This window comes from Physcomitrium patens, chromosome 21 (assembly GCF_059467195.1).
Source record: "Physcomitrium patens ecotype Gransden chromosome 21, ASM5946719v1, whole genome shotgun sequence".
Lineage (NCBI taxonomy): Eukaryota > Viridiplantae > Streptophyta > Bryopsida > Funariales > Funariaceae > Physcomitrium > Physcomitrium patens.
Window position 1 is genome coordinate 10927447 of NC_143430.1, and position 27149 is coordinate 10954595.

The following is a 27149-nucleotide window of genomic DNA, read 5'->3' on the forward strand; positions in this document are numbered from 1 at the left end:
TCTTAGATCTTATTGTGATCTTTAAATTCTTCTAGATATGCAATGTTGATATTTAAAACTCTTTTACAAAATCTTTATTTTTTTTAAGATACATTGAGAGTAATTTATAATTTAGATGCTTAAAATGGTTCTGTAAAGCCTTCTTTGTAGCTAGTATACATAGAGGCACAACTTAAACCATTCTTATTAATACTTTTTTTTATGTTCCAATCTTGACTTCAAACTATCTAGTTTCTTTGTATTTAGAAATAATCATTCCAATTCTTTTATATTTTATGTGAATATTCTTTATTTATTTTCTACGTTTCTATACATGACTCTATTTATTTTCTGTATATGACTATGTTGTCTTTTCAAATTGTAGTCTATATTTATATCTTTAGAAATAAAAGATGTTCATACTTCTTTGTGTAGAAATATCGAATTATCCTATTATTATCAAATGACTACATGTGGAATCTTTTTATTGAATTGAACGTTGGATTCTTATTGGACAAAAGAGAGAGCAAAATAAAGGAATGTAAAGAAGACAAAGAGTTGGAAAATATCAGCAATTAACAACTTGTGTGGATTAAATATTAGATTGTAGGTAGGATATCCTAAATATGTAATATATTTATAGAGAATAAAGAAACACACAGGTGTTCTACACGTCTTCATATTGGGATGTAAAAATTCAATTTGGAAATTGGATTTTAAAGTGATTTTTAGATAGAATCTTAAGACTTGTTTTCGAACATTGGATACTCTAAAGATAAGTTTAGAATATTACAACTGTAAGTGGTAGCTCAGAAAGAAGTTCGCAAAACAGATGCATTGATCATGGTAATCATTCAAAAGTACAAATTCATCCTTTCAATGCGTTAAAGTGAACAAAACGATCACTACACAAGTCAACATCAAACCAAAATCTCGAAGTGCCAATCGTTGGAAGGAACACTCCAAAACTGGCTGATTTGACATCACACTGCGACACCTTTCCGAACAAGCGCCAACATTCTGTAGCAACTCAGGAGCAACGTCCATGGCATCACATGTCCCGGCATCGAGCTGCCACGAGTACAAGCATCACCCTCGATAAAAACTGCCGAACCATCCCACAGTTTACATTCCCCTTCTGACGAAGTCACCACTTTAGCTTATTTCAGAACCTTCAGTTGCTTCAACTTCCAGCCCCCACCACTGCCCCTTTCCCCACTCCAAAGAAAAAACACTAACACACAAACACAACACCGACTCCGAAACCTTCCCGGACAAGATTCTAACTCCACTTTCCTAACACTGAACATCTGCCTGCCTCCATGAGCGTAAGTTAAACAAAATAACAATCTGCCCTCCGACAAGCATTCTCACGAAACCACCCAACCAAGCCAGAAATATAGACCACTACAAACATTCCAACAGTGTGAGACCACAAAAGGTGTCCGAACCCTTAACACATCCGACCATTTGTATCACCACATAATTACACTTCCGTTTCAATCACTAATTCCCACTTTGTTGGGAAATGATCTCTGCAACATATCCATCATACAATGCTGAACCCTCAAAAACCACATCAATCCCCGTCACGGCAGAAACTTCACACCCTCATTCCACGCTAGCAAGCCCGCCACGACTTCCCCTCAACCAACCTCCACTCCGACATCGCCTTCCGACCTTTTCCACCTACACGACCTCAGCCACAACCTTCACACAACGTCAACAGCGAATCCGGTGCTGCAAGACTTCGAAGAAGCGCACGAACGTTCCTAGCATCATGCTAAACCAGCTCGACTATCTCGACTATCTCAATACGCTCCACACCTAACCAGATATTGTCACCCCCTCTGTCCACCATCCAACGCGTTCGCCACACCGAAACCACAGCATATTCCACTGTACCCAACAGCACTATGTCCTGCGAGACAGCTACAGAGCAGAAAAAACATGCGACCATCCATCTCCGCGACCATCACCGTCTCCGACAGAACGTGCACTGGTCAAAAAATCCTCAAACGAGAACGCCACTAGTAGTCTCAAAGGCAACACGCACTAAGGCAGCATCAAGCCACGTCCTATCCGTCCATGCGATCCACCCCTAAGCGGTCCTCAGCCCAGCCGCCTCCCACGTCCCTGCTGTCCAACCCCGACAATTCGCCATCCGCGCCAGTATCCGGATCCCGCTCCACCCTCTTCACAGCTTCCCATTTCACCACCATACTCTCCACGGACCCGCCCGGCGCCGCTGGAACGCTTCCTATCGACACCCCCGCTCTGCGACCACTGTTCCGACTCGACCTCTGTCTTTTCGGTACACTATCTCCCTCCCTTACCATCGCACCAGGGCTCGCACCACTCGCAACGCCCAACCCCGCACTGCTCCCCTCCACGCCCATCTGTACACCACCCTTCCCGACTCCTACCACCTTCAACTTCCCTTTCCCCACCGTCTGAATGTCCCCTCCGCTTCTCCTCTGCGCCGGCATGTACCGTTGCTGCTTCTCCACCGTCTCCATCGCCGCGTGCCGACTTCGATAGTCCTCCTCTTCGATCTCCTGCGCGCACACCATACATCCCCGTCACGCACTCTTAATGCACTCACCCTCTGCCTCCACCGCTCAATCAAACCCCCACCCTCCACACACGCACCTTCGCCATGCTCACAATCCGCCGTCCCCATCCCATCCCATCCCATCCCACCCCTCCCATACATCACCCCTCACCTTGGGCGCATTCCCTCCCTCCCCCGACTGTCACCCCACGCCCTATCCCCACAAACAATCACCACAACCCCCCCAACCCACGTCCCTCCACCCACCAACCCACCCTCCATCCGTTACCCTCCCTGCACCCTGTGCATCATGCGCACCCACATCTCCACGCCACCATCGGCTGCTCCACCCACATCCCCACTCCATCCCGGAACGACTCTCCACGCAACACGCTCACACCTCCCAAACATCACACACGCACCCCATTCCTTCTCCCCCCAATCCACACCCTCCGTCTCCGCCACAATCCAACCCACTCCTCGTCCCTCGCCCTACCTCTTCGCTCGACGACTCTTCCGCCCGCTGCGTCCCTGGACTTGCGTCGTCCACCACCCTCCACATCGGTGTTTCGATGTCCACGTGACGCACTTGTTCCACAAACATCCCGCCCACGTTCACCGGCATCACCATGTTGCTGATGTCATAATCTGACGCCTTCCGCCGCACCAGCCCACCGCCTGAGCTCGTTCTTCCCAAACCCCCGCCCGACCATGACGCCACCCCTCCTCGCCCCACCCCCCTCGGAGACGCCACCGCTGCCACCGACGCCTTCCCTTTCTGACCCGCACCGGGGGCCGCGCGCGGCGACTCGCTGGGTGCGCTGCTCTTCCTTGCAGCTGCCTCTTTCCTCAGCAAATGCTTCTGCTTCTTCACCCGCACCTGCAACGCTTCCACTTGCCACAGAAGCTGCTCCATCGAGTCTTGACCCGCCACTGCATCTTCCGCGCCCAACTGCTGCTCCGCATCTTCCCTCTCGTACAACGATTCTGGTTCCGACACTGCGCACCACGCCACACAATCACTGCCAAACCACCCCGCATCGCCCATATGCCCACCCACACATCCGCCATACTACCTCTCCTCACCCACCACCGCTCCCCCACAGCCCTGCTCACCGACGACCATACATCATCACCGCCCAACCCACACTCCCCGCTAACGCCAACGCCAACGCCACCCCGACTGTGACCGCTCCACCCCTGCACCACCCCAAATCCCATTCCCCTACTCCCTCGCCTTCAACCGCATCCTCCGCACCCAAACCCACCCCACACTCTCCAACCCCAACATGCACTGACCATGCCACACACCAAGGTCGAAAACACCCACCCTCCAACTCCGCCTCCGCAACATGCTGGCTCTCCCCCTTCCTCTGAGTCGACCCATCGTTTCCTTTCCGCTGAGCCTTCCTTTTCTCTGCAACAAGAGGTCCCAAACCACGTGAGTGTTTGCGCACCCACTCCTCGCTCTCATCGTCTCCAACTATCACCACCCATTCATCCTATCATCGTGCCCGCCACACCCACCCACTTCTCAATGCTTCCTCGCCCGCACACTACCCTGCCACCCCTAACCCAACTTCGCCTTCCACTGCCCACATTCCGCCCCACACGACTCCATACCACGTCAACCCACCGCCCATCCATCACGCCACAACCATCCCCTCATCAATGCACCCCCACCCCCCTTCCACCACACCCGCACACTTTGCAACACGAAACTTCCACATGTCCCGGAACTCGTCCGGATATATTTCATATCTCTTCTCGTCGTTGTACACAACCGGCGTGCTGCGCATCCCCCATGCTCGCACTCCACACGCTCCCTAACTCTATCCCCACCGCCACAACAATCACACAATCGCACTCCACACGCTCCCTAACTCTATCCCCACCCCCATAACAATCACACAATCGCACTCCACATGCACTCTCACAATCTCCCTCAGTACCATATCGCGAGAACACCGGATGCTTCCCCAAGTCCACGTCTCGATCCTCCTCCGCCCTCCTCCGATGCTTCCGATGCACGATCGCATGGTTCCCCACTATCTTCACCGGCACCGTCCTCGCGCACGACCCCTCCCCGACCTCTCCCTCCCACCTCCACACCTTCTCGCTCTCTGCCCTCCGCAGCACTCTCTCGTACTGCGCCAGCCTCGCCCGGATCTCCAGCGTCTTCAGCTCCAACCATCGGCACCTCCACTCGATCCCCCGCCTGTTCTGCTTCCACTCTGCGTCCAGCGCCTTCTTCCCTCTGCCCACACCACCCACAACGCTCCTCTCCTTAGAACTCCACAACACCCAACCGTCGCCTCACCACACCTCCCATCGCTGCCCTAAATTCACCCACCACAATCTCAACCTCTACCTTTCGCTCGCCGCAACTCCCTCCTCCTCTTCCGCCAGCCCCACCGCTCCGTTCCCGTCCCGCAAATCCGACTCTGCTTCGAACGCCGACTGCACCCTCTCCGCGCCGCCTTCCCCTTCCCCTTCCCCTCCCCACCAGCTTCCCGCTGACCCATACGAGCTCGATGACTCCGTCGCCTCGCCGTCTGCATCCAACCGGTACTCCCCCGAATCTACATCTCCCTCCTCCCCCTCCACGTCCACGTCTTTGTCCGCCCGCCCCACCCCCTCCCTCCCCCTCCCACCGCTCCCCGCGCTCCGCACTTCCGTGCTCGCCGTCGCCCCATCCCTGTGCGCCCAGGTCCCTCCCGACACCGCCCCCGCCCCCTTCCCATCCACCGACGGCTCGCCCTCCGTCATCTGCGTCCCTGCGGTTCCCCGCCGCATCGAACCGCTGTCCTTCCCAACTCCCGCATTCTTGCACATCGATGCACCCCCACATGATGGCACCTCGCTCTCCGCCGACCCCGTCGACGCGCTCGATATCGCCATCTTCACTCCCTCGCCCGCCAAACACTTCTCCCCCACCTGTATCCTACCCTCCACATCCTCCGACTTCGCTCTCCCTGATCCTCCCTCCCGCGCTTCGCTCTGGTCCAGCGCCACTAACTTCTCCCCGCATCCCTCGTACTCCTCCAACCGCTTCTTACCTCGCCGTAGCAGCTCCCCCGCAGCGGCCCATAAGATGCTACGCTTCTGATTGCACCTCAGCGCATTGTAGCATATCCATTCAAAATCTTCCTGGACAAACAACTGAACCACGTCATCGCCTCGCCCCAACCCCCCCCCCCACGCATGCATCCACCATCTCCCACCTCCACAACCGCTTCCCACACTCCTCCAACACACGCGACCACACCACACAACCTGCCCCCTACCAACACCCGCTTCCCAACCCCGTGCCCGTCACCACTCCTCCCACCTCCTCTACCAAATCCACAAGATGTGCTCACCGCTCGCCGACCGCCACACCACCACTCAACTTACCACAAACATGCGCCATGAGGAGTACCGCCGAGCCCGGATCTTCTCTTGCATCATTGCAAAGCACATTGGAGCCTCCGCGACCCTCGACTCGTTGGACGCGGATACTCCATCCAAAACACCCATAAAATCTCCTTTCGAATCCAAACTGCTCTACACACAACCACCCACCCACACATCAGAATCTCCTTGCCATGCCCTTCCACGCTCCCTCCTCGCCACCCCTCTCACCCCCTACACGCCTCCACACCCACGCGTTTCCGTCACCCAACAACGCACTCCCCACCAAGCCACCTCCTGCCGAGCCTCCCGCTGCTCCTCATCATTCACAACCGCCACCCCTGTACAACGCCCACCCCCAACTCCCACGTCCTCCCCAACATCACTCCCGCATACTCGCGCCCACTTCTCACCGACACCCTACGTTCCACAGGCGCCATCCTTCATTGCGCCACCATACGCCCACATCAACCACCACACGGCACGCCCACTCACCACCACCTTCCACGACCTCCTGTCAGAATTTTAACACCATTCCCACTCCAACTCCAGTCCCCCAGTCCACTCCACCAGGAAACCCCACGTCCACTGCCTACCCTACACCACCTCATCACCACCACACTCCACCGCACGTCGGGGCATCGCCCTTGCTCCCCAACTGCTCCACGGCCTACCCTGAACCCGGATGGACTCACTACCCACACAACCATGACGGACGCATCCACATACTCAATCCAAAACTGACCTAATACCTCATCAACGCCTCCAGCACGCCAAGAAGACTCCCCTCCTTTCCTGCAGCATGCTTCTCCTCGCCCGCTGGCATGCTGCACCCATCTCCAACACTACCGCCGCCATCCTTCGCCTCCTGATCTCCGCCCTCGCAACTCCCGCTCACATCCAAACGCTCCACGTCCTCGTTGCTCCTGCCTCCCCCTCCTCCTCCTCCGCTACCATGTACCAACTCCTGTCCCAATTCTGCTTCCACCGGACACTCCACCCCTCTCGTTACAGATTCGCCTGCTCCAAAACCCGAACCACCGTTCAAAACCCCGTCTGCTGTCATGTAAATTTTACCTCCCACCCATCATCATACCAACGATCGAAACGCACATGACAACAACCACACGAACTCGCGACAGCAACCGATGCGCCCGCAGAAACCGCCACACACACCGTCACCAGAAACCCCACAGTGCTGCCACTGTACACAACCTCCTCACAACGCACTCGCCACCGTACTCCGCAAGCCCGTTACTTTACCTCTCCACCCTCCCTCCCTAACCCGTCACCAGGGGAACCCCACAAAATGCAACTGCTACTGCACCCCATCTCTGACGAAGAGACGTCGAGAGCGACACACATACCTCTTCCAGACTTCCGAACGCACATCACCGCGACTGTGCCCTCACGCTCCGGCGTCCGCCCGCGTCAAGAACTCACATCTTCTTGAGACAAAAACTCTGGCACCCGCTTCCGGTCCCGTCCACCCGCCATTCCAGCACAGCGACGCTGCCACACTCCGCATCTAGCTCCGAGGCATCAAAACCCAACGGCTGTGCACCACGATTCCACAACCCCCCCGCACCTCGTTAGCTGCTACCCACAAAATTTTCTTCTTCTTCAACCTGGAATGCGAGATTTGCAGACCTACCCCGCGAAGCTTCCAAGGTTTCTAGCTTGTAAGTCATAGTGGGGCCACTCGAACGCGCGTGCCATCCCCAAACTGGTACGGTTCACCTATCTTCTTGCCAGGCTTCACCACATCGTCCCCGTCCAGGCTGTGGGCTACAAACCGACAGTTCTCAATTGGATTCCGATTTTGCTCCTTTCTGAGTCGAGATGCTGTGGTGAGCTGCTGCTTCGCCCCGCGCCACCTCGCGAACGAGACATTGAAGCCCGTCAGGGAAAGGAAGAGCCCGCGCGGCGCTTTCCCAGGATGGATCAAAATCACTTGCTCCTCTTCATTACGACTGTGGCACTCGTTGTGTCCTGCTGCATGCCAACGTCTCCATTCACGATGTAACCCCCCCCCCCCCCCCCGACCTCAGTTTGCTTCCGCTGTGATTGCGGCGCTACCAAGGCAATTTGAAATCCCTTGTGGACAAAAAAGTAACGCGAGATATTTGGTTTATTGAAAAGTAAAAGTATTATTGAGATTCAAAGAGAAATACACACAAATATATGTAGGTGTTTTACATTTGCACACGTATTTCAAGCAGATATCGTGCACTACACTAATTCCCGTATGAGAGTTACTTTGTGAGGGTAAATTTTGGTTTTTTTAATACAACATTACAAAACTAGTATTATTGGTCATGTGTATTGAATTTGAAAAGATGTGTCACTGCCGTACATTTTAAATATTACTTTAAATGTTTATGATAAAATTTTAAAGAAATGATCTTAGTTTCAAATTTTATTTTCTTCAAAAAAGAGCAATAACAAAAATAAATAAATAAATTATGCATGTGTTTATATATTTTTTCAATGTCTAATAGTATATTAACATTATGAATTAAAAATCTAATATATGTCATAGATTGATTAAATAAGTTTGATATTTAAACTTAAACTTTACATGTTATAATATACATGAATGGAATGTATATTATAACATGTAATGGAATCACACAAAAGATACCATATGATTAACTTTTAGAAAACAGTGCATATTTATTTTAAAATTTGAAATAAAATTTCTATTGTAATGAAGCATTGAGTAAAGTAACTCTAAAAACCATATTTTGAGAAAGTAAACACAAAAAAACTTAATCAATTTGTTTATGGAAAATTTTACTATTCCTCAATATAAATATATTACAAATACAGGATTAAAATTTTGTTATTTAATCAAGTAAATGAAAATTTTATAGTATTGCAATCTTTTTGAAAATACTTGTCATAATCATAACACATCTTTTTCCAATAAAGTTATTTGTATATATCCTTAAATGACTATTTTATTGATAGAAAGATAAAACTAATGTCTTAAAACTTAAGAATTATTATTTAGAGATTACAAGTTTTTTCTACAGACAACAATTTATATTCAAATAGTATTATTCTAAAAAACTAAATCAATTCTACAAGAACTTTTTGTAAGCAGCATTATATAATTTGTAAAAAGAAATTTTAAATTCTCTTTCTTAATAAATTAATGTTATCTTCAATAGAAACAAAACTACTTATTATGTTTTATTCACTTCTAAATTTTATATATATAAAGGAATTAAATGTTTTTATACTTTAATCAAATATCATGACTGTATTTCATATTAAATATAACAAAATAATGTTGTCTAATGTACAATACATAAATAGTATGTACAAATAGAATTATATATATATATATATATATATATATATATTTATATACACAAATAGATGGATGTTAAAAAGTACCTAAAAAAATTGAAAGTTTTTTTTAAAAATAGTTATAAAGTTACTTCTAAAAATAATATTGACAAAATTATCATACAATCATATATTTTATCTAAGATAAAACTAATTAAAAACCTTCTAATAAAATAGTTATCCATATTCAAAATAATGTGATATTATTTAATATTATTATTACTTGTGTTAATTCTATTATTAGATATATTATCATAAAAAGTATAATTTTTGAAGAAATTATATGTTTTATAATTTTAAAATACTTGTTTTTCTTCCTAAAGATAATTAAATAAGAAATATATCTTAAATATATAAATTTTAATTAGTTGTTTATTAGAATAAAGATAATTGTTCATATTGCGAAATATAGAGCTTTGATGGTTGTAGAAGTAAGAACTAATTCTCATCAAAATTAAGCTTCTAACATATTCTAAATATATGACGAGTATTAAGATGTATTCAAAAAAATATAGATAGCTTATTTAAATATTTTCCTTTTAATTGAAGAACTAAACTTTTATAAAACTATAAAATGATTTTAAAAAAATTAACCTGGATTATATAGGATCCTTAGCTTTTTCATTTATCTTCATGTATCTTATTGATTTATAATATATTTAAGTAATGAAGTAAATGTAATCTTTATTAATCAACAATCTTTATAAATATCTGCCAATAAATACACAACTATGCTATGATTTTTAATTTTTAATTTAAAGATTGTATTAGTTATAGTAATAAGTAATTTCTATGCTTTCATTTGCACAATACTTTTTGGACTCATTATTATTAAAATGATGGGCAAGCCAAAGAATTATTAGCAAAACCTAATAAAACAAAAATCTACATCCAATTTTATTTAGTAATTGAGCATTTTTATTTTTAAAATTTCTACTAAGCTTGTTGGAAGCACTAAAATCTTTAAATAAGCATTAGTTGACAATGCAAAGAAGCAAACATGTTGTAAATAGACTTCACAAGATACAACAAAAAATATCAATATTATTTGCCTTTCAACTTAATATACCTTTTTTATATATATTAAAGACAAATCAATAAATCAATCTAATTTTATTATTATTATTTTATTACTATCAATATTATTATTTTTATATAATAAAAAAATAAGAAATATGATTTTTGTAATATCATTTAATTACTAGAAATTATTTAATCATTATTCTTAAATACAAAGTTTTGATTTGATTTTATTTTTCATTTAAATTATTGATATTAGAAAAATCAAAGTTTTAGTACTTTCTATTTAATTGTACTTATCATAGACATACATATTTACTCCAATATTTATCTGTATGATTAAATAAAAGTATATAAAAATAAATTTATTTCATAATATTTTCTACAAAAGCTTCTTAAAAGCTTTATAGATGTTGCTTTGACATTACATGTATTTGTAGTTGATTGATAGGTTAGATACTTGATCAACAAGTTAATCACGTGTTGATAGCTTGTGGAACAAGCTAACTATATGGCATACATATAAGAAACTTGTCTTGCAAGTTAAAATATATGTCTTGTAAATTCAACATGTTTTAGAGGTCGTATAGAATACTGCCATGTAGTTCTTAATTAAGAATATATATGGAGGCAAGAGTGAAGCCTTCTTTACTCTTATGAATGCTTTTCAAGTCTTTAGTCTTATTTCAAGTCTTTTTAGTCTTTAGTCTTGTTTCAAATCTTTCTAGTCCTTTTGTCTTTGGCAATAGCCATTCTAGTTTAATACTATACTATCTTTGAATGACTTTCTAGTTCTTTTAAGAAACATAGAGTACATTAAAGATTTCTATCTTCAAACTTCATGTCTTTGATAGTTTAACAAGAGTGCTAAATTTTTGTTCTTGTTTTGTTTAAAAATGAGTGGATTATTCCACTTCCATTGTTGTATTTTGAAGTTAGTAGATTATCCACTTTTAAACAAATTATTTATTTTTCTAAGACTAATTTTTTTCTTTAAGAGAGCAAATTATCCCTCTTTCTAAAAAACTTCATTTGATATTAGAGGTTGTGTCATAGACATACATATTTATCTTGATAATTATCTAGATAATAAGAATAGATAGAAGTAAGTCAAAGTAGATAAATATGATAAGATCTTGTCGATAGCTTCCTAGAAGCTTCATAGACATTTCTTTGCATTTATACATGTCTATAGGTGATTGGTATGTTGAAAACTTGGCCAATAAGGAGGCCACATGTTGACATGTTGATCACTTATAGTACAAATTGGACATATGGCACACCCCTAGAAAACTTACCTTGCAAATTAGACATGTGTCTTGCGAGTTGAATGCATATTAGAAGTCTTATAGCATGTCGCCACATAGTTCTTACTTAAGTAGTATATATAGAGGCAAGAGTGAGGCCTTTCTCACTCTTGTCAATTCCTTTCTTGCTTCTAGTCTAGTTTCAAGAGTCTCAAGTTTTCTTGTCTTTTGACAATAAGCCATTCTAGTTTCTTTTAAATATACGTACTTGCTTATTTTTATTTTGTCATTTTTTCTTTGTCACTGATTTCATTGGTTTATGTATCATCTTCTAGTTCATGTCCATAATAGGTTGTGAATTACCATCTTCTAATTTGACTTGTGGATTTGTTAAGTTGTTTGAAATGAAAGAAAAAATCATAGATGCTACACTTGGGAGAAGTAAAAAAAAGATTTGTAACTATTATAGATCTTCATGAATTTGTGAATATTTTTAGGGAAGAAATTTCATATATTACTAATGTCAACTACAAAAATACTAATCCCACATTATAGAAGAAGTTCAAAAACCATGTCAAAAAGTTGTGCAATTAGAAGAAGTAAGTAGATTAACCTTACAACCAAATCCATGAAGTTTTGCTTCTACAAATATAATAGGGATACAAATTAATATGCTGAATAAGTTTGATGGAATAAGATCAAAAGTTTGAGGATTTTTGCAATAAGTCAAGCTTTATCTAAAGTTACAGCTCTTCGAATATCTTGATGGATTTACTCAAGTTAGATTCATAGGCGCACTTCTATCTGGAAGTGCTCTTTCTTATTTTGTATTTTTAGTGAAAAAAATTCATGACTTTTTTATGATTTGAATTTATTTCTAGAAGTATTTATGGCTACATTTAGTGATAGTAATTATAAAAGAGTAGGAAAAGCTAATCTCTTATTTTTACAAAAAAGATCTCAATGAGCTACCATATGTATTATTAAATTTTAAAATTTTGCTTCCAACATGGATTGAAATGACAAAGCCCTCATCAATCAATTTTGATATGGATTGAAGGATAATGTCAAAGATTTATTATTGAAAATGCCAAAAGCAAAATCTTTAGAATAATTTATTGCATACAACAATCGATTATTTGAAAGACATTAAGAATAAAGATTTGGTTGGAGATGAACAACTCAAGTAATAATTGCAGCTTCTAAGTTTTTAAAAACTTGTTTATCAAGACTAGAATAAATACAAATTAATATGATATATTTAAAATTCTTTATTAAATAAGAAAAGATTTAATATTATTAAAAGGGTTTGTACTTATATTATGGAGAAACTAAGTACACTACTCAACATTATCCAAAGAAGCAATGCAATCATAAAATGATTGCCAATGAAGATAATATTTTAAAAAACAAGTTTTTTTAATTACAATAGGAATTGTGCAGCTAGAATTATATGCAATACCTAATAAAGGTTATATTCTCTCCTCAAATTCCTTGCCTTATTTTACGATAGATATGTATTTAGGATCTAAAAATCACAAAGTCCTTGCATTATTAGATTTAGAAGCCTTTGCCTATTTTATAGATAAAAACTTTGTCAAGAAACAAAAAATATCTTTAGTCAAGAAATCTAAACCCATACATGTAGAAGTCATAGATGGTTGTTTGTTGTCTTTTGGAGATTTTATTCATGAGACTATTCTTTTAGATGTAACAATTAAAGATCATAATAATATGATAATATTTAATATGATAAGATCTTTCTCTAATCCAATTATTTTAGAATTATTATAGTTAAAAAAAACATAATATTTAGAAAAATTAGATTTCTTGTAACCTTAATTTTTTTTATAGTTTAATCCAAAATTTCAATAATGAAATAAAAATAGATAAGCCTAATACATCTAAAACTTTGATAGTAGATGCAAGAGCTTTCATTCATGCAACTAAAAAAGAATCATCTTTTGCTATAATTGCCACATCCATTTATAATGGTAAAAAGACATCAAATGGTATTCTTAGCTAATATCAAGATTTTAAAGATATTTTTATAAAGAAAAATATAAATATTCTTTGAAAGCATTGATCCTATGCTTATTCAATTGATCTATAAGAAAGAGCTCAACCTCCATTTGCACTAATCTATAACTTATTACAAAATGAATTAGGTCCATTAAAACAACATATTAATAAGAACTTGGCTAAGAACTTCATATGCCATTCAAAATCCTCAAAAGGAGTTTTTATCTTATTTATAAAAAAAAAAAAGATGGATCTTTGTAAATGCATGTAGACTATCAAGGACTTAACAAGATGGCTATGAAAAATAGGTATCTCTTGTCTTTGATTTCAAGACTTCTTAACTAATTTAATTAAATGAAGATCTATATAAAAATAGATCTATAAGGAACATACAACTTGGTTTGCATCAAAGAAGGAGATGAGTGAAAGATTGCTTTTCAAACTAGGTATAGACATTTAAAATATAATATCATAGCTTTTTGACTCATAAATGCACCAACTACTTTTTAATATTTCATAAACAATGTCTTCTGTGAGTTTTTTTATGATTTTATTTTCTGTTATTTAGATGACATTCTAATCTATTCTAAGAATAGAAAAAAATATAAACTTTATATTCATCATATATTACAAAAATTAAGAGATAAAAAATTATATGCAAATCTAAAAAAATGTATATTCTATACTACTTAAGTTGATTTCCTAGCATACATTATTTCTAATGAAGGATTAATGATGGATCCTAAAAAGGTCCAAACTATCATGGATTGAAAGGCCTCAAAAACAATAAAAAAATATGCAATGTTTTTTGAGATTTGCCAATTATTATTGAATCTTCATCAAGAATTTTTTTCAAGTTACAGCTCTTTTTATATATCTAATATATAAAAACAAACTTCAGTAGAGTAAAGAAGCTAAAATATCTTTTGAAGCCTTAAAGACAACATTTATTTTTGCACCAATTTTATATTGTGTTGATTTTTTTAAGACATTCTTTATAGAAACAGATGAATCAAACTTTACTATAGATGCTATCTAATCATAAATGGGAGCAAATGATAAGTTCTATTTGATATCTTTTTATTCCAATTTTTTTTCAATAGCCAAGAAACTTAACTACAAGATTTATGACAAAGAGCTTCTTGCAATTATAGATTTATTTTAAGAATGATGTCATTATTTGGAAGGTTCTTTTAATCTACTTATTGTGTATATAAATTACAAGATCCTTGAGTACTTCGTGTTGGAACATGTTTTGAATTGTTACCAAGTTTATTAGAACATGTCTTTATCAAGATTTGATTATAAGATTACTTATATATCTAAAAAGTAATAAGGTTTATTAAATCTCTTTTCTAGACATTCTTATCTTGCACCCAAAAAATAGATGTAGCTTTTGATTCATAAAAAAACTATTTCTTAAAGCCAAATCATTTTCAACTTTGAGTAATAAAATCAACATTAATTGTTGATTCAAACTTACTTAAGCAAATTCAATCAAGTGTATCTTTTAATCTTCTTGTTCATGATATTAAGAATAATTCTTTAAAGTCTAGTAATACTTCCAAGTTTTAGTTCAAAAATAATCTATTCAACTTGAAGGAACAATTATACATTTCAAAAGGCAAAGCACAATTATGTATTCTTCAAGTTTTTCATTACTTTCTAGTAGCTAGAAAAATTAGGTTTAATAAGACTTTAGAGTTAATATCTACAGATTTTTGGTGTATTCAAATTTGAAAAAAAATTAAAGACTTTATACAATCATGTGATATTTATTCAAGATCCAAAACTCCTTGTCATTGATGTTATGGACTTCTTAATCATTACCTATTCTAAAAAAATCATAGTCTTTTAACTCTATGGATTTTATCACAAATCTTTCAATCTTAAGTTTGTATGATTTTATATTCATGATAGTAGATCATTTTATTAAGATGGCATATTTTGTACCATGTACAAAATCTATCACAAATAAAAAAATAGTTAAGTTTTTTTTTGACATCTATCGCTATCATAGATTCCACATGGATATAATATTGGATAGAGGGACTCAATTTATATTAAGATTTTGGAAAGTACTTTTTAAAATATTAAAGGTGGATATAAAGCTCTCTTCAATTTTTCATCCTCAAGCTAATGGATAAACAAAATAAGTGAATTACATTTTGAAGTAATATTTGAAGTATACTATCAATTATCATTAAAATAACTATTCAATGAACATCTTTCTTTGCCAATTATGAATATCATCTATGACTTGATATTTTTAACTTTTCAAAAATTGATAATCTTGTGGCAAAAGATTTGACAAATCATTTCTTAGAGCTATATGCAATAATGAAGGTACAGTTTAAATGAACTCAAGAACAACAAAATATCATTACAAATATCTATTGTAAGAAATAACTACAATTCAATGTGGGTGACAAGATATGATTATTCCATTATAATATGAAGGCTCTCTGTTTTTGCTACAAGTTAGATTACTGTAGACTTGAACTTTTTCTTATTTGTGAACAAGTCAATCATATTGCTTATTGATTATATCTACAAGAATCTATGAAGACCTATCTTGTACTCTATGTATTTCTTTTTGAGCCATATAGGATAGTGAATATCTTAAGAAGAAGATAAATGCCACTTCTTTCCATAGAAGTAGATAATAATCAAGAATTTGAAGTGGAAGAAGTCTTAGATTCAAAGCAATCCTCAAATAGCTTGAGATATCTTATTCATTCGTATAGATATGATATTAGTGAATGCACATGAGAGCCAACAAAGAATCTTATAAATATAGCAAAGAAAGTTGAAGCTTTTCATTGACAATATCTATTAAAATCAAAATATAAAATAATAAATCTTTACTGTAATAGAAAGAAGATTCAAGAAAGATAACATTCTACCTTCTATCCTTATTTTTAATTTTTGTGTATTTGTGATATTAAATAGATGGAGAATCAACAACCAATGGATTCAAATTAAGAATTTTTACTTGTTGACTTATTGAACGAGACATTATGATTGTAACAACCTTCAAGATGATATAATCAAAATAAAGATTTTGAAGAATAATACTTCTTTTTTTGAACAAATGGAAAAATATAATGTGTTTGGCATCACAAACTTAGAAGAAATTCTCAATATTTAGTGATTTTATTAGAAGTAAGAACATCTCTTGATAGTACTTCAAATATTTTATTTATAAGAAGTTATAAATACTTTAATAATGATTAAATAATAGAGTAGTCTTTTTTTTATATATTTGATACTATCGATGGTTGAGAGGACCTATCAAATATATTTGAAGAGAATAAAAATCAAAGTATATGACAAATACAATTTGTTGCATCTTGGATTTTCTCAACATATGATGACTGCTCTTTGTACTTATTCTTAGAAGAGAAGATGGGAGGGAGGAGGTAACATCATATATATATATATATATATATATATATATATATATATATTGTAATATTTATCTGTATGATTAAATAAATGTATATAAAAATAAATTTATTTCATAATATTTTTTTAAAAAAAATCTTAAAAACTTCACAGATGCTACTTTGACTTTACATGTGTTTGTAGTTGATTGATAGGTTAGATACTTGATCAATAAGTTTTTTACATGTGTGCCACATAGTTAGCAACTTAACCAAGTGTTGGTAGCTTGCAAAATAACCTAACTATGTGACATATATATAAGAAACTTGCCTTGCAAGTTAAGATACACGTCTTATAAAGTCAACACGTTTTGAAGGTCATGTAGAATATTGCCATGTATCTCCTAATTAAGAATATATGTGGAAGCAAAAGTAAAGCCTTCTTTATTCTTATCAATACCTTTCTAGTCTACAGTCTTGTTTCAAGACTTTCTAGTGCTCTTGTCTTTAACAATAGCCATTTTACTTTAATACTATACCATCTTTGAATAAATTTTTAGTTCCTTTAAGTAACACAAGAATATATTAAAGATTTCTTTCTTGAAGCTAAATGTCCTTGATAATATTACATTTTCTTAAGAGTTGTACTCAACATCTTTTTAATGCCAAAAAAAACATACTAAAATCCTTAAATTTTCTAATTTTGTTTTTAAATAAACCACTCTAAAAATATTTATTTAAAAAAAATTATGCTAAATATAAAGACAATTCTTTAGTGGCTTTTCTTGCATGGCTCTATATTCAATCAATTATTAGATTAATAAAAAAATATAAAAAATAATAATATCACATAATTTTTGAATTATTTTATTTTAAGCTAAGGCTATAATCAATTTCTATTCTTGTATTTCTTTTTTAATCCAAAGTATTCCATAATAAACTTAATTACCAAATTTTCTTGCACTATACTTCAAAATTAGATATGACTAAAAAACTTTGTTATACTATGATATAGTTAGGCATTGTTTTATTGTCTACCACTCTTGATGAACAAAAAATATCTATTGTTATAGCTACTGTCACTAAGGTCACTTTATCAAAGTTTGCAACTTTAGTACACAAGATCTAGTCTCAACTTATTACATTGATGAATATTATTTTGTAGAACTCGCATACACCTCTACCAAAGTAAGCTTTGTAGACTATAAAAATTGTAGTTGATATAAAGACTCAAGAGCATTGAATCACTTCATTAAAAAAAGAGCTTGATTAGAGCTAGTAGATGCATAACACTATAAGAGGAATATAAAAATGCAGATGAAAAGATCTATAATATTGATGACGTTGGATCTTCTAATCTATAAAAAGAATTTGAGATCAATAAAACTATATAATATTCTTTATATACTTATTTTACAAAAAAACTTGATTTTAATAGATTTATTAAGTGATGACAAACATCGTATTGTATTCAGATACAAATAGAATTTAATTTTCAATAATCTATATGATAGAATTATTTAAGCAATAAAAAATAAAGAAACTAGCTTAAGATTCTAAAAAATCAATAATTGCAACAATCTAGTGGATTCAATTAATATTATTTCTATTGAAAAGGAACTTTATACATGATACAAATAATTTTTTACCTGAATTATATTAAATTATACTATTTCACATTAATATATAGAATTACAAGACTATTACAACTTCTACCTATAAAACATATAAGTACTGACTATCTAGTTGATAAAACATCATAAATTAAAGCATATAAGATAATCCAATTAATCTACTATAATTTAAACAAATCAATAAAAATTTCATCTCTTAGTAGATCCAAGTACTATAGAACCTTCTTAAATGAATATTCTAAAAAAAACTAAATGTATTTTATGAAGAAAAAGAAAAAATAAGACTATGTAAAATTTCAAGAATTTCAATCTTAATTAAAGAATAGAATTAGAAAACAAATTTTTTGCCTTAAAACAAATGAAGGTAAAGAGTATCTTTCTACTACATTTACTGACGACCTATTCAATTATAAGATATGTCAACAATTTACAATGGCTTCTATCTTTTAGCGAAATAAAGTTAAGAAGAAAAGAAATCACACAATAATTAAAAGAACTCAATCTATAAGAATTATGAGCAAATGCCTTGTATTCTTTTGCATTGAATTAATCAACACTGCTAATTATCTTGTTAATATTATTTTCATAAGAACAAACATCAAAACTATATCAGAGCAAAAGTACTTGAATATCAAACCAATAGTAGATCACCTATGCATGTTTGCATCTCTAGCCTATCTATACACACCAAAAAAAAATATACCAAGCTGGAAAGTAAAAACACCAATTAGTAATTTTTGGATTATGACAATGAAAACAAGGCTTAGCATGTATTCAATCCAATCACAAATAAATTCTTCATTAGTCACAACATCATATTCTATAAATTACAAATCATATTTGAACTAGCTTAGTTACATATCTTTATTTTTAACAATGCAAAACACTTCTCTCCAATATGTTTCTTGGATGAAAAAAAACAATCACCAATGTTACAAACATATAAATTAAACTAGATAAGAAGTACTAGATAGAAAGTAAATATAAATAGATTTGATATTATCATATGGCAAAGCTTTTTAAAAGCTTTATAGATGCATATTTGACTTTATGCATATTTATATTTGATTGATAGATTAAAAACTTAGCCAATAAATTAGATATGTGTCATTTATATAATAGCTATGGTACAAGCTAACAATATAGCATACATATAAGATACTTGCCCTGCAAGTTAAGAAACATATCTTGTAAATTAAACTTGTATAAGAAGTCTTATATAATGTTGTAACATAGCTCCTAGTTATATAGTATATATAAAGACAAGAATGAACTCTTCTTCATTCTTGTCAATACCTTTATAACTCTTAGTCTTATTTCAAGAATTTCTAGCCTTCTTCTCTTTAGTAATAGCCATTCTAGTTTAATATTATATTATTATTCAGTGATCTTTTAGTCTTTTAAAGTGAAACAAGAATATATTGAACTTTTAGTTTTATAAAATTCATGTCCTTGATACCAACACTGGCACTACTACTATTACAAGACTTACTTATACAACAAATATATCAGATAGAATTTCTAATCAATATCAATAGCCTCATTTTGTCTACATTAAGTACAAACAATAACAAAAATAATATACATGAAAAAATATATATCTCCATTGAAGAAGAAAAAATACCTATTTATACAAGATAATCTAGTACAAAGTATTTTTATAACTTCATGCTGAATACAAAATATGCCATCAAATCATAATTGTACTCAAATACTATTATGTGATTGGAATAGAAAAATACTATTTATAAAAAAATAGAATCTATTTATTAAAATAGTCATTCATTGTTTTACTTACAAAAAAAATCTCAATTTTGGCCAAATAGGTTTTTCAAATCAAACAAGGATACAATAACAATCTTAAGAAATTTAAAGCTTATATAATAGCCACAAGTTTTGAATGCATCGACTACTTAAAAATCGTTGCTCTTGTTGTCCATTGGTCCACCATTCAAAGTATTATAACTATTGCTATATAAAAATAATAGAAATTCTTGCATCTCAATATGAAAAGTATCTTTTGAATAAAAAAATTATTAAAAAATATGTATAAAAATATTTTTCTTCGACTTGAAAAAAACACCAAGTGTCAATGAAGTATGTCAATTGCATTGAGCTTTCTATAGACTCCATCAAGTACTTCAAGCATGGTATATAAGAATACATAGTTATCTCAAAGACCAAGCCTTCTTATAAAGTAAAGAAGATTTGAACTTATATTTTACCATCAAAGCCTACCTCTATACTACTATTCTTCTATATGTTGACAATATCATATTCATTAATAATGATCTAGACAACCTCATAAAACTGAGGCACAACATGATGAATACTTTCTAAATAATTGATCTTATTGCGAATCATCAAATTGACTCACTTATTGGTTTAAAATGAAAACATGCATTTAGAATGCTTTAAATTACAATATATAGTGAGTAATATAGAAATCCTTAGAGAAGTAGAAAATTAAAATGTTAGAAGTGGAAATGGAATCATAGTAAGTCTTAGAGGCAATTATCTTCATTGATTTAATATTTTTATTTCATTGTTGAATATTAAGGATTATTTATTAAGATCAATGTTTATATTGGTCTTCTATCTATATATACTACTTATAAAAACTATAAATATGAGCAGTTAGAAGAAGCATGAGAAAGAACCTCATGACATTTTAATATTGATATGAAAAATAAGATTTATAGTGGATTTAAATTAATTTTTATTATTATCAAAATTCCCCAAGGTAGAAAAATATAACTTTAGATGGATATAAGTAATATAGAAATATTATAGAAATTTTCAGAATTTAATTATAATTTATTTAGAATTTATTTAGAATTTTTTAGGAATTTTTAGAATAATTTTCAAGATCTTAGTAAAAAAAAATTGCCACTTTGGAAGCGTTTATGAAGAAATGAAGAAAGATTTGAAGGCTACAAAAGATACCTAAGTTGATTGGATATTTTTGAACATCATAGTGAGGTCAAAATTGTAAAATTATTGATCCTTCTAGTAGAAAATAAGAGGACTAGTAGCTAGTATAGTCCTTGTAAGAAGGGAGGTGCACAAATCCTATATGGGTTGCAGCACCTTGAAGGTAGTTAGAAGAATAAGACTAAGGCCTTGTGGCCTCTCTTAGACACCCTTATATACTACATATGAGCCTTGGTGAGACTCAAACCTTTGATCTATAAGCAAATTACTTTTGAGGTAAAATATTTTTACTTCACTTTTTAATTATTTATTTTATATCTTTAAAACTTTATAACTTATTCATAGTAATTTGGATTTACATGTTTCTAATGTCATTAGAAAGATAAAAAAATTATCTATCTAAAAATATAAATTTTAATTTTTACTTTCACTTTTTACTTGGTAAAAATATAATGAATAGATTATGATTTATTTTTGAGTGTTGTAATTGCTTTATGTCATTTATTTCAATTTCTTTGTAGTTGTTCTTCTTTTGTTCTTGTTATTTGCTTACTTCACTTTACACCACCAATTACAAGAAACTCTTAATTGAAGCCATCTTGTAATTTGGATTGAAGAGTGAAAATTTACATTCATACTAATAAATGCTCAAATTTGCCTCGAAGTTGAGTTCTACTATGAAAAATAAAGTATCAAATTTTATTAAAGTCAATTTATAGATCAATTAATAAAAGTTCAATCTTATCTATTACAAACTTTCAAAAGTCTTTATTTATCTAAAAACTAATCTTTAAAAGAAAATAAAAATAATTCTTATAGATCCTATATTGTACCAAAACTATTTAGAAAGCTTTTTATATACAACTATCAATCAATGGGATATATAATATGAAGTCAGATGTGTCTTAAGATTCATACATAACTTATAATTCACACATATGACAATAGCAAAGAGAACTCTCATATATCTAAAAATAACAAAAGAATTTAGTATATTCTATCTTTCTAAAGATTTAAAAGGGCTACTTATTTTTATAAATAAAAATTGTATAAGAGATATCAATTTTTAAAAATCTAAATATAAAATATTCTACAAGCTTGATTCTTTCTTTATAGCATGGTTGAGAAAATTTTGATCAATAATGGTTTTTTTTCTATAGAAGTTGAATATTGTGTATTCTTAGAAATGGCTCAAAACATCACATATTATTGGAGACTACTAAAAAAATTATTAGTAAAGTAAGACAAACCTACTTCATTGCTATATGATAATATAAGTAGCATCAAGCTAATGAAGGATCCAATTATATACCATTGTAATAAATTTATTAAAATAGACCATTAGTATATATAAAAAAATATTTAAATGGAAGAATTAAAATTAGATATATTCCATCTTAAGCATAACAATCCAATATTTTTATAAAACCTTTAAAAGAATAAATTTTTATTCAAAAAAATAAAAATAAATAAAAAAATAGATTTAAGAAAATTTCAACTAAAATATAAAGTCTTAAAAGAATAAATTCTTATAATTTACAAGTACAAAAATAATTACATAAGTATCAAGGTGCTAGTAAAATTATAAATTTATAAAATTCTTTATATTTATTTTAGAACAAAATTTCTTTTATGATGATCTTTCAGATCTTTTCACTTGTACTTAATACTTAGGCTAAGGAAAATAAACATCTATTCAATATCCTCTTTGTACCACATAAAAATTTTGGCACTATTAATCGACAACCTTATAAAAGAGGTCAAATCCTAACAAGTTTTTTTGTAAAACCACCATTTTTTTTGCTTCCAACCTTTCCAAGGAATATGCATTAAGTCCTTTTAGAACCTCAATTCAAGACAATGACAACACCAACTATGATAACAAGATTTGTAATGACTTATTAAACAACTTGCGACAAATAAAAGATGCAGTCTACATAACCAAGAAAAAAATAATAATAATAATAATTATATATGAAACAAGATAAATTATATCCAATACTTTAGCTTCTACAATCATATATAGATTTGTCTAAAATACTACATACCAGCTTAATATCTTCTATTGTTAACTTTAAAAAGTCAATTACTTCCATTGGTACCATATTCAGTTGAGACATGTTACAAAATTCCAAGTACATGTTAAAAAGAGGGTGTGTAACAAGATATAGATAAGATATTTGTATTATTGGCAAATAGGAATAGATAGTTAGAATCATATTTGAGAAGTTATGGAAGTTTTTAGAATTGGAATTAGATAAGTTGATCAAGTAGGAACCACCATGGAATATTTTAGAAAGAATTTAGGACGATTATCTAGGTAAGGCCTATCATGGAACCTTATAGAAAAGGCATAGGGCGATTATCTAGGTAAGGCCTATCGTGGAACCTTATAAAAAAGGCTCAGGGTGATTATCTAGGTAAGACCTATTGTGGAACCTTATAGAAAAGGCTCAGGGTGATTATCTATGTAAGGCCTATCATGGAACCTTATAGAAAAGGCTTAGGGCGGTTATCTAGGTAGGCCTACCATAAAACCTTTTAAAAGGAATTTAAGGTGGTTATCTAAGTAGGATCCATGATCTATGAATATTCTAGAAAGTCCAAGGTTGTAGAAAAAAATATAAATAGGACTAGTCATGGCCTTTTGAGGCATCTAATCAAGTATGGCTCTGGACCCTTTTTTTTTTTAATACAATTGGATTTTATATCTTCCTATTTTTTTTTTTTGTTCTAATTCCGGTTATTCAATGTCTTCTACATCCCATTTTATTTATTTCTGTTTAGTTTTATTCTAGTCCAATTTGTCCTACCTTATGATAAGGTTTTATGTTGTTTTGGATTAGAAGGATCTTGAATACTTGAGATAGACCAGCCTTCTTTTAGGGTATTATTATCAACTTGTGCTAGTAAAATTTCTCTCATAGGATATTATTGTTTTTTTTTTTTCCATTCATCATTTTGTCATCTAACAATCATTAATTTTAAGTAAATATTATTTTTTACTTATTCACTTTATTTATAGATTAAATTTCTTATTTATATATATTTGGACTTTCTACACTAACAAAACTTTCTTGATTCAAATTAATCCTATATAAGTTTAGCAATATTATGTTCAAATTCAAAAAAACTTCTGTAGATGCTACAAAGATAGATAAGTCATTACCTATTTCAACAATCATTCTAACCTTGGAAGGAATTCTAAAATCCAATAAATCTCTTTAAGTAGCTCTTAGAGATTTTATTTTCTTTTGTATATTATATTTCAAACAAAAATGTAGCAATAAGAGATAATTTTTTGTATCTTCAATTCAACCAATTTTTCTTAAGAAGTTAGGAACTTGAACCAGCTTCTTTATATATTAAGCTTTATCATATCACCTCACAACTGTATTTAATACTTGTGAATTAGGTTTATATTAAAAATTCTTTATATTTGCTAAGACATAGATGATGTCTTTTAATACAAGACTAATATGAGAGTTAAGATTTGATGATACTAACATGATATCCAATCTCTTTATCTCCTAAAAATAAATCAATGCATTTCTAAGCTTATTTGTATATCTATACATCTTTATTATACAACTATAAGTAATCTTATTTGGCTATTTCTATATCATTGAAAACTTTAAATTGGTATTACTATTAAATCACTTGAAAATAGGATATTAGGCTTAACCTTCTAAAATATTTTTTTCCAACAATTAGCAAAGGCCATAAAACTCACTTCATAGCCCGAGTCATTCAAATATATTCACCAAAAGAGGTTATAAGTTTTTCTCCCAATTCTTTTTAAAAAGCTATAGCACAACATTGATAGAATACTCAATTCACACTTTGACATTTTTACTTCATGCTTGTCATCTCAAGTTTTTATAGAAATAGATTTTGAATAATTGCATGAGATTTTGTGAGCAATTTAGTAATAGGCACCTAATTGTGAAAAGTCCTTCAAATATTGATAAGAAGGTGTAGAGTTAAATTTATGGAGTTTTTTTAATTTAAAAAATAAAACAAAAAAAAACAAAAAAAAAAATCCTTTTTGAATAATTTGACAAGAATTCTAAGTTTAGAATTTTTAAAAATATTTTGGTGCAAGGAGCTATTTGAATTTTTAGTTTGTTGAATACAAGGTAACAACTAATTACCTATTATGTTATGGTTACTAGTGATTATCTAAGATTTAATCTATTACAAATGAACATTTAAAACTTATCATAACAATGCAACAAACAACTTCTATTCATAATAAAATATCATATTCATTAAAAAAAAATCCTTTAAGAATGAGCAATGAATATAATACGTTTTTTATATGATTAGAATTAGATAGATTAGAATAAGTAATTAATAGAAAAAATTTAAAATAAAGAATAGAAAAATTAAAATTATTGAATATAAAATAGGCCAATTCAATGAAATTGTGATTAAAAGGGATAATTTTTAAAAGTCATTATGTTCTTATTATTCTCTCTCTCTATTTTTTATTTTTATTTATTTTTTATTCTTTTTCTAAAATATTATAAGATTTTTTAATTTAATTTATTAATAATTTTTCAACAAAAATCAAGCTTTAGAAGATTTATAAATTCTTTATAATTGAATGATAAGTTTTAGAATCAATTTAACTAAAATATTTTATATTATTATTTTATATTATTATTTTAAAAATATATATATTTAAGATATTAAATATGTCATTAATATGAGAACTAATTAAATAAAATTTTAATTAAAAAATTCTTAGATTTTAAGTACTTATTCTAAAAAATAATTTAACACTTAGTATATTTAAGATATTGATGTATATTTATTAAATTTATAATATTATTTTAATAACATCTATTTTATTTTTAAAAAAATAATTAAATATTTGAATAAATTAGTTATAAATTTTCTAAATTTTAAATGCACATTTTGGTATTTTGTCCAACAAAAGTTACTCAATCTAAGTTGTAAAACAAAAGCAAGCTTAAAACTCAAGTTAGAATTATTACTTATGATTCTCTTGTTTTTTATATTTTTAAATTTTTTTGTAGCATATGTCGTATTTGAATAATTAAAATATCTATTCGAAAATTTTAAAACTTAAGTGTGAAAACTAGTGTTTTCTTTGATGGACCTTAAATAATAGAGCAAAGTAGGCCTTTAACCTTAGTTGGCATTTTTTTCTTGTACTCATCTTTGGTGGCTTTTTAGTGCCTATTTTTCAATTTCTATTTGAATAGATTTGAACTTATTTAAAATCTTTTGAGCTAGAAGAAGGTTTAAAATGAACTTATATTAATTAGAATTTTTTTTTTAAGTTATTAAAATTACTTTGATTTTGGCCAATATATAATTACTACTTTTGTAAAAAGGACATCAATCACAAGTTTGACTTGATCATACAATAATCAAACTACTATGACTAATTCTATCCTTATAATAAACTATTTTTGTTCTAAAATATTTTTAAAATATTCAAGTGTAATCAAATTAATCATATATTTTTCCTATGAGACTACTCATGGTGTATGTAATTACATTCAATGTATTTTTTTTATACAAAATATCTACTTCAAACAAATACTTGTATATTTAGATATAAATTAAATTAATTTATTAATATTATTAT

General features: G+C 33.2%; 1 protein-coding gene across 1 annotated transcript; it reads right to left on the reverse strand.

Annotated features, from left to right (window-relative positions):
• Positions 1-1421: 1421 nt before the first annotated feature.
• LOC141044676 (uncharacterized) lies at positions 1422-7931 on the reverse strand. Its single transcript, XM_073529801.2, has 8 exons — positions 7294-7931; positions 6679-6946; positions 5930-6074; positions 4905-5683; positions 4486-4790; positions 3864-3950; positions 3030-3532; positions 1422-2537 (listed from the first exon to the last, which is right to left on the reverse strand). Exons 1-8 carry the CDS (start codon positions 7316-7318, stop codon positions 2058-2060), a joined length of 2592 nt encoding a protein of 863 aa, XP_073385902.2. The 5' UTR covers positions 7319-7931; the 3' UTR covers positions 1422-2057.
• Between the last annotated feature and the right edge of the window lie 19218 nt (positions 7932-27149).

Bases quoted from the DNA above. Each gene is read 5' to 3' on its own strand.
- LOC141044676 (XM_073529801.2), bottom strand. From the start codon at position 7,318: ATGTGCGTTCGGAAGTCTGGAAGAG. The intron at 5,684-5,929 runs GTAAGTTGAGTG...TTGTTTGTCCAG, and splicing joins CCTCATGGCGCATGTTTGTG to GAAGATTTTGAATGGATATG. The intron at 4,791-4,904 runs GTAGAGGTTGAG...TGGTGTGGGCAG, and splicing joins GGAGTTGCGGCGAGCGAAAG to AGGGAAGAAGGCGCTGGACG.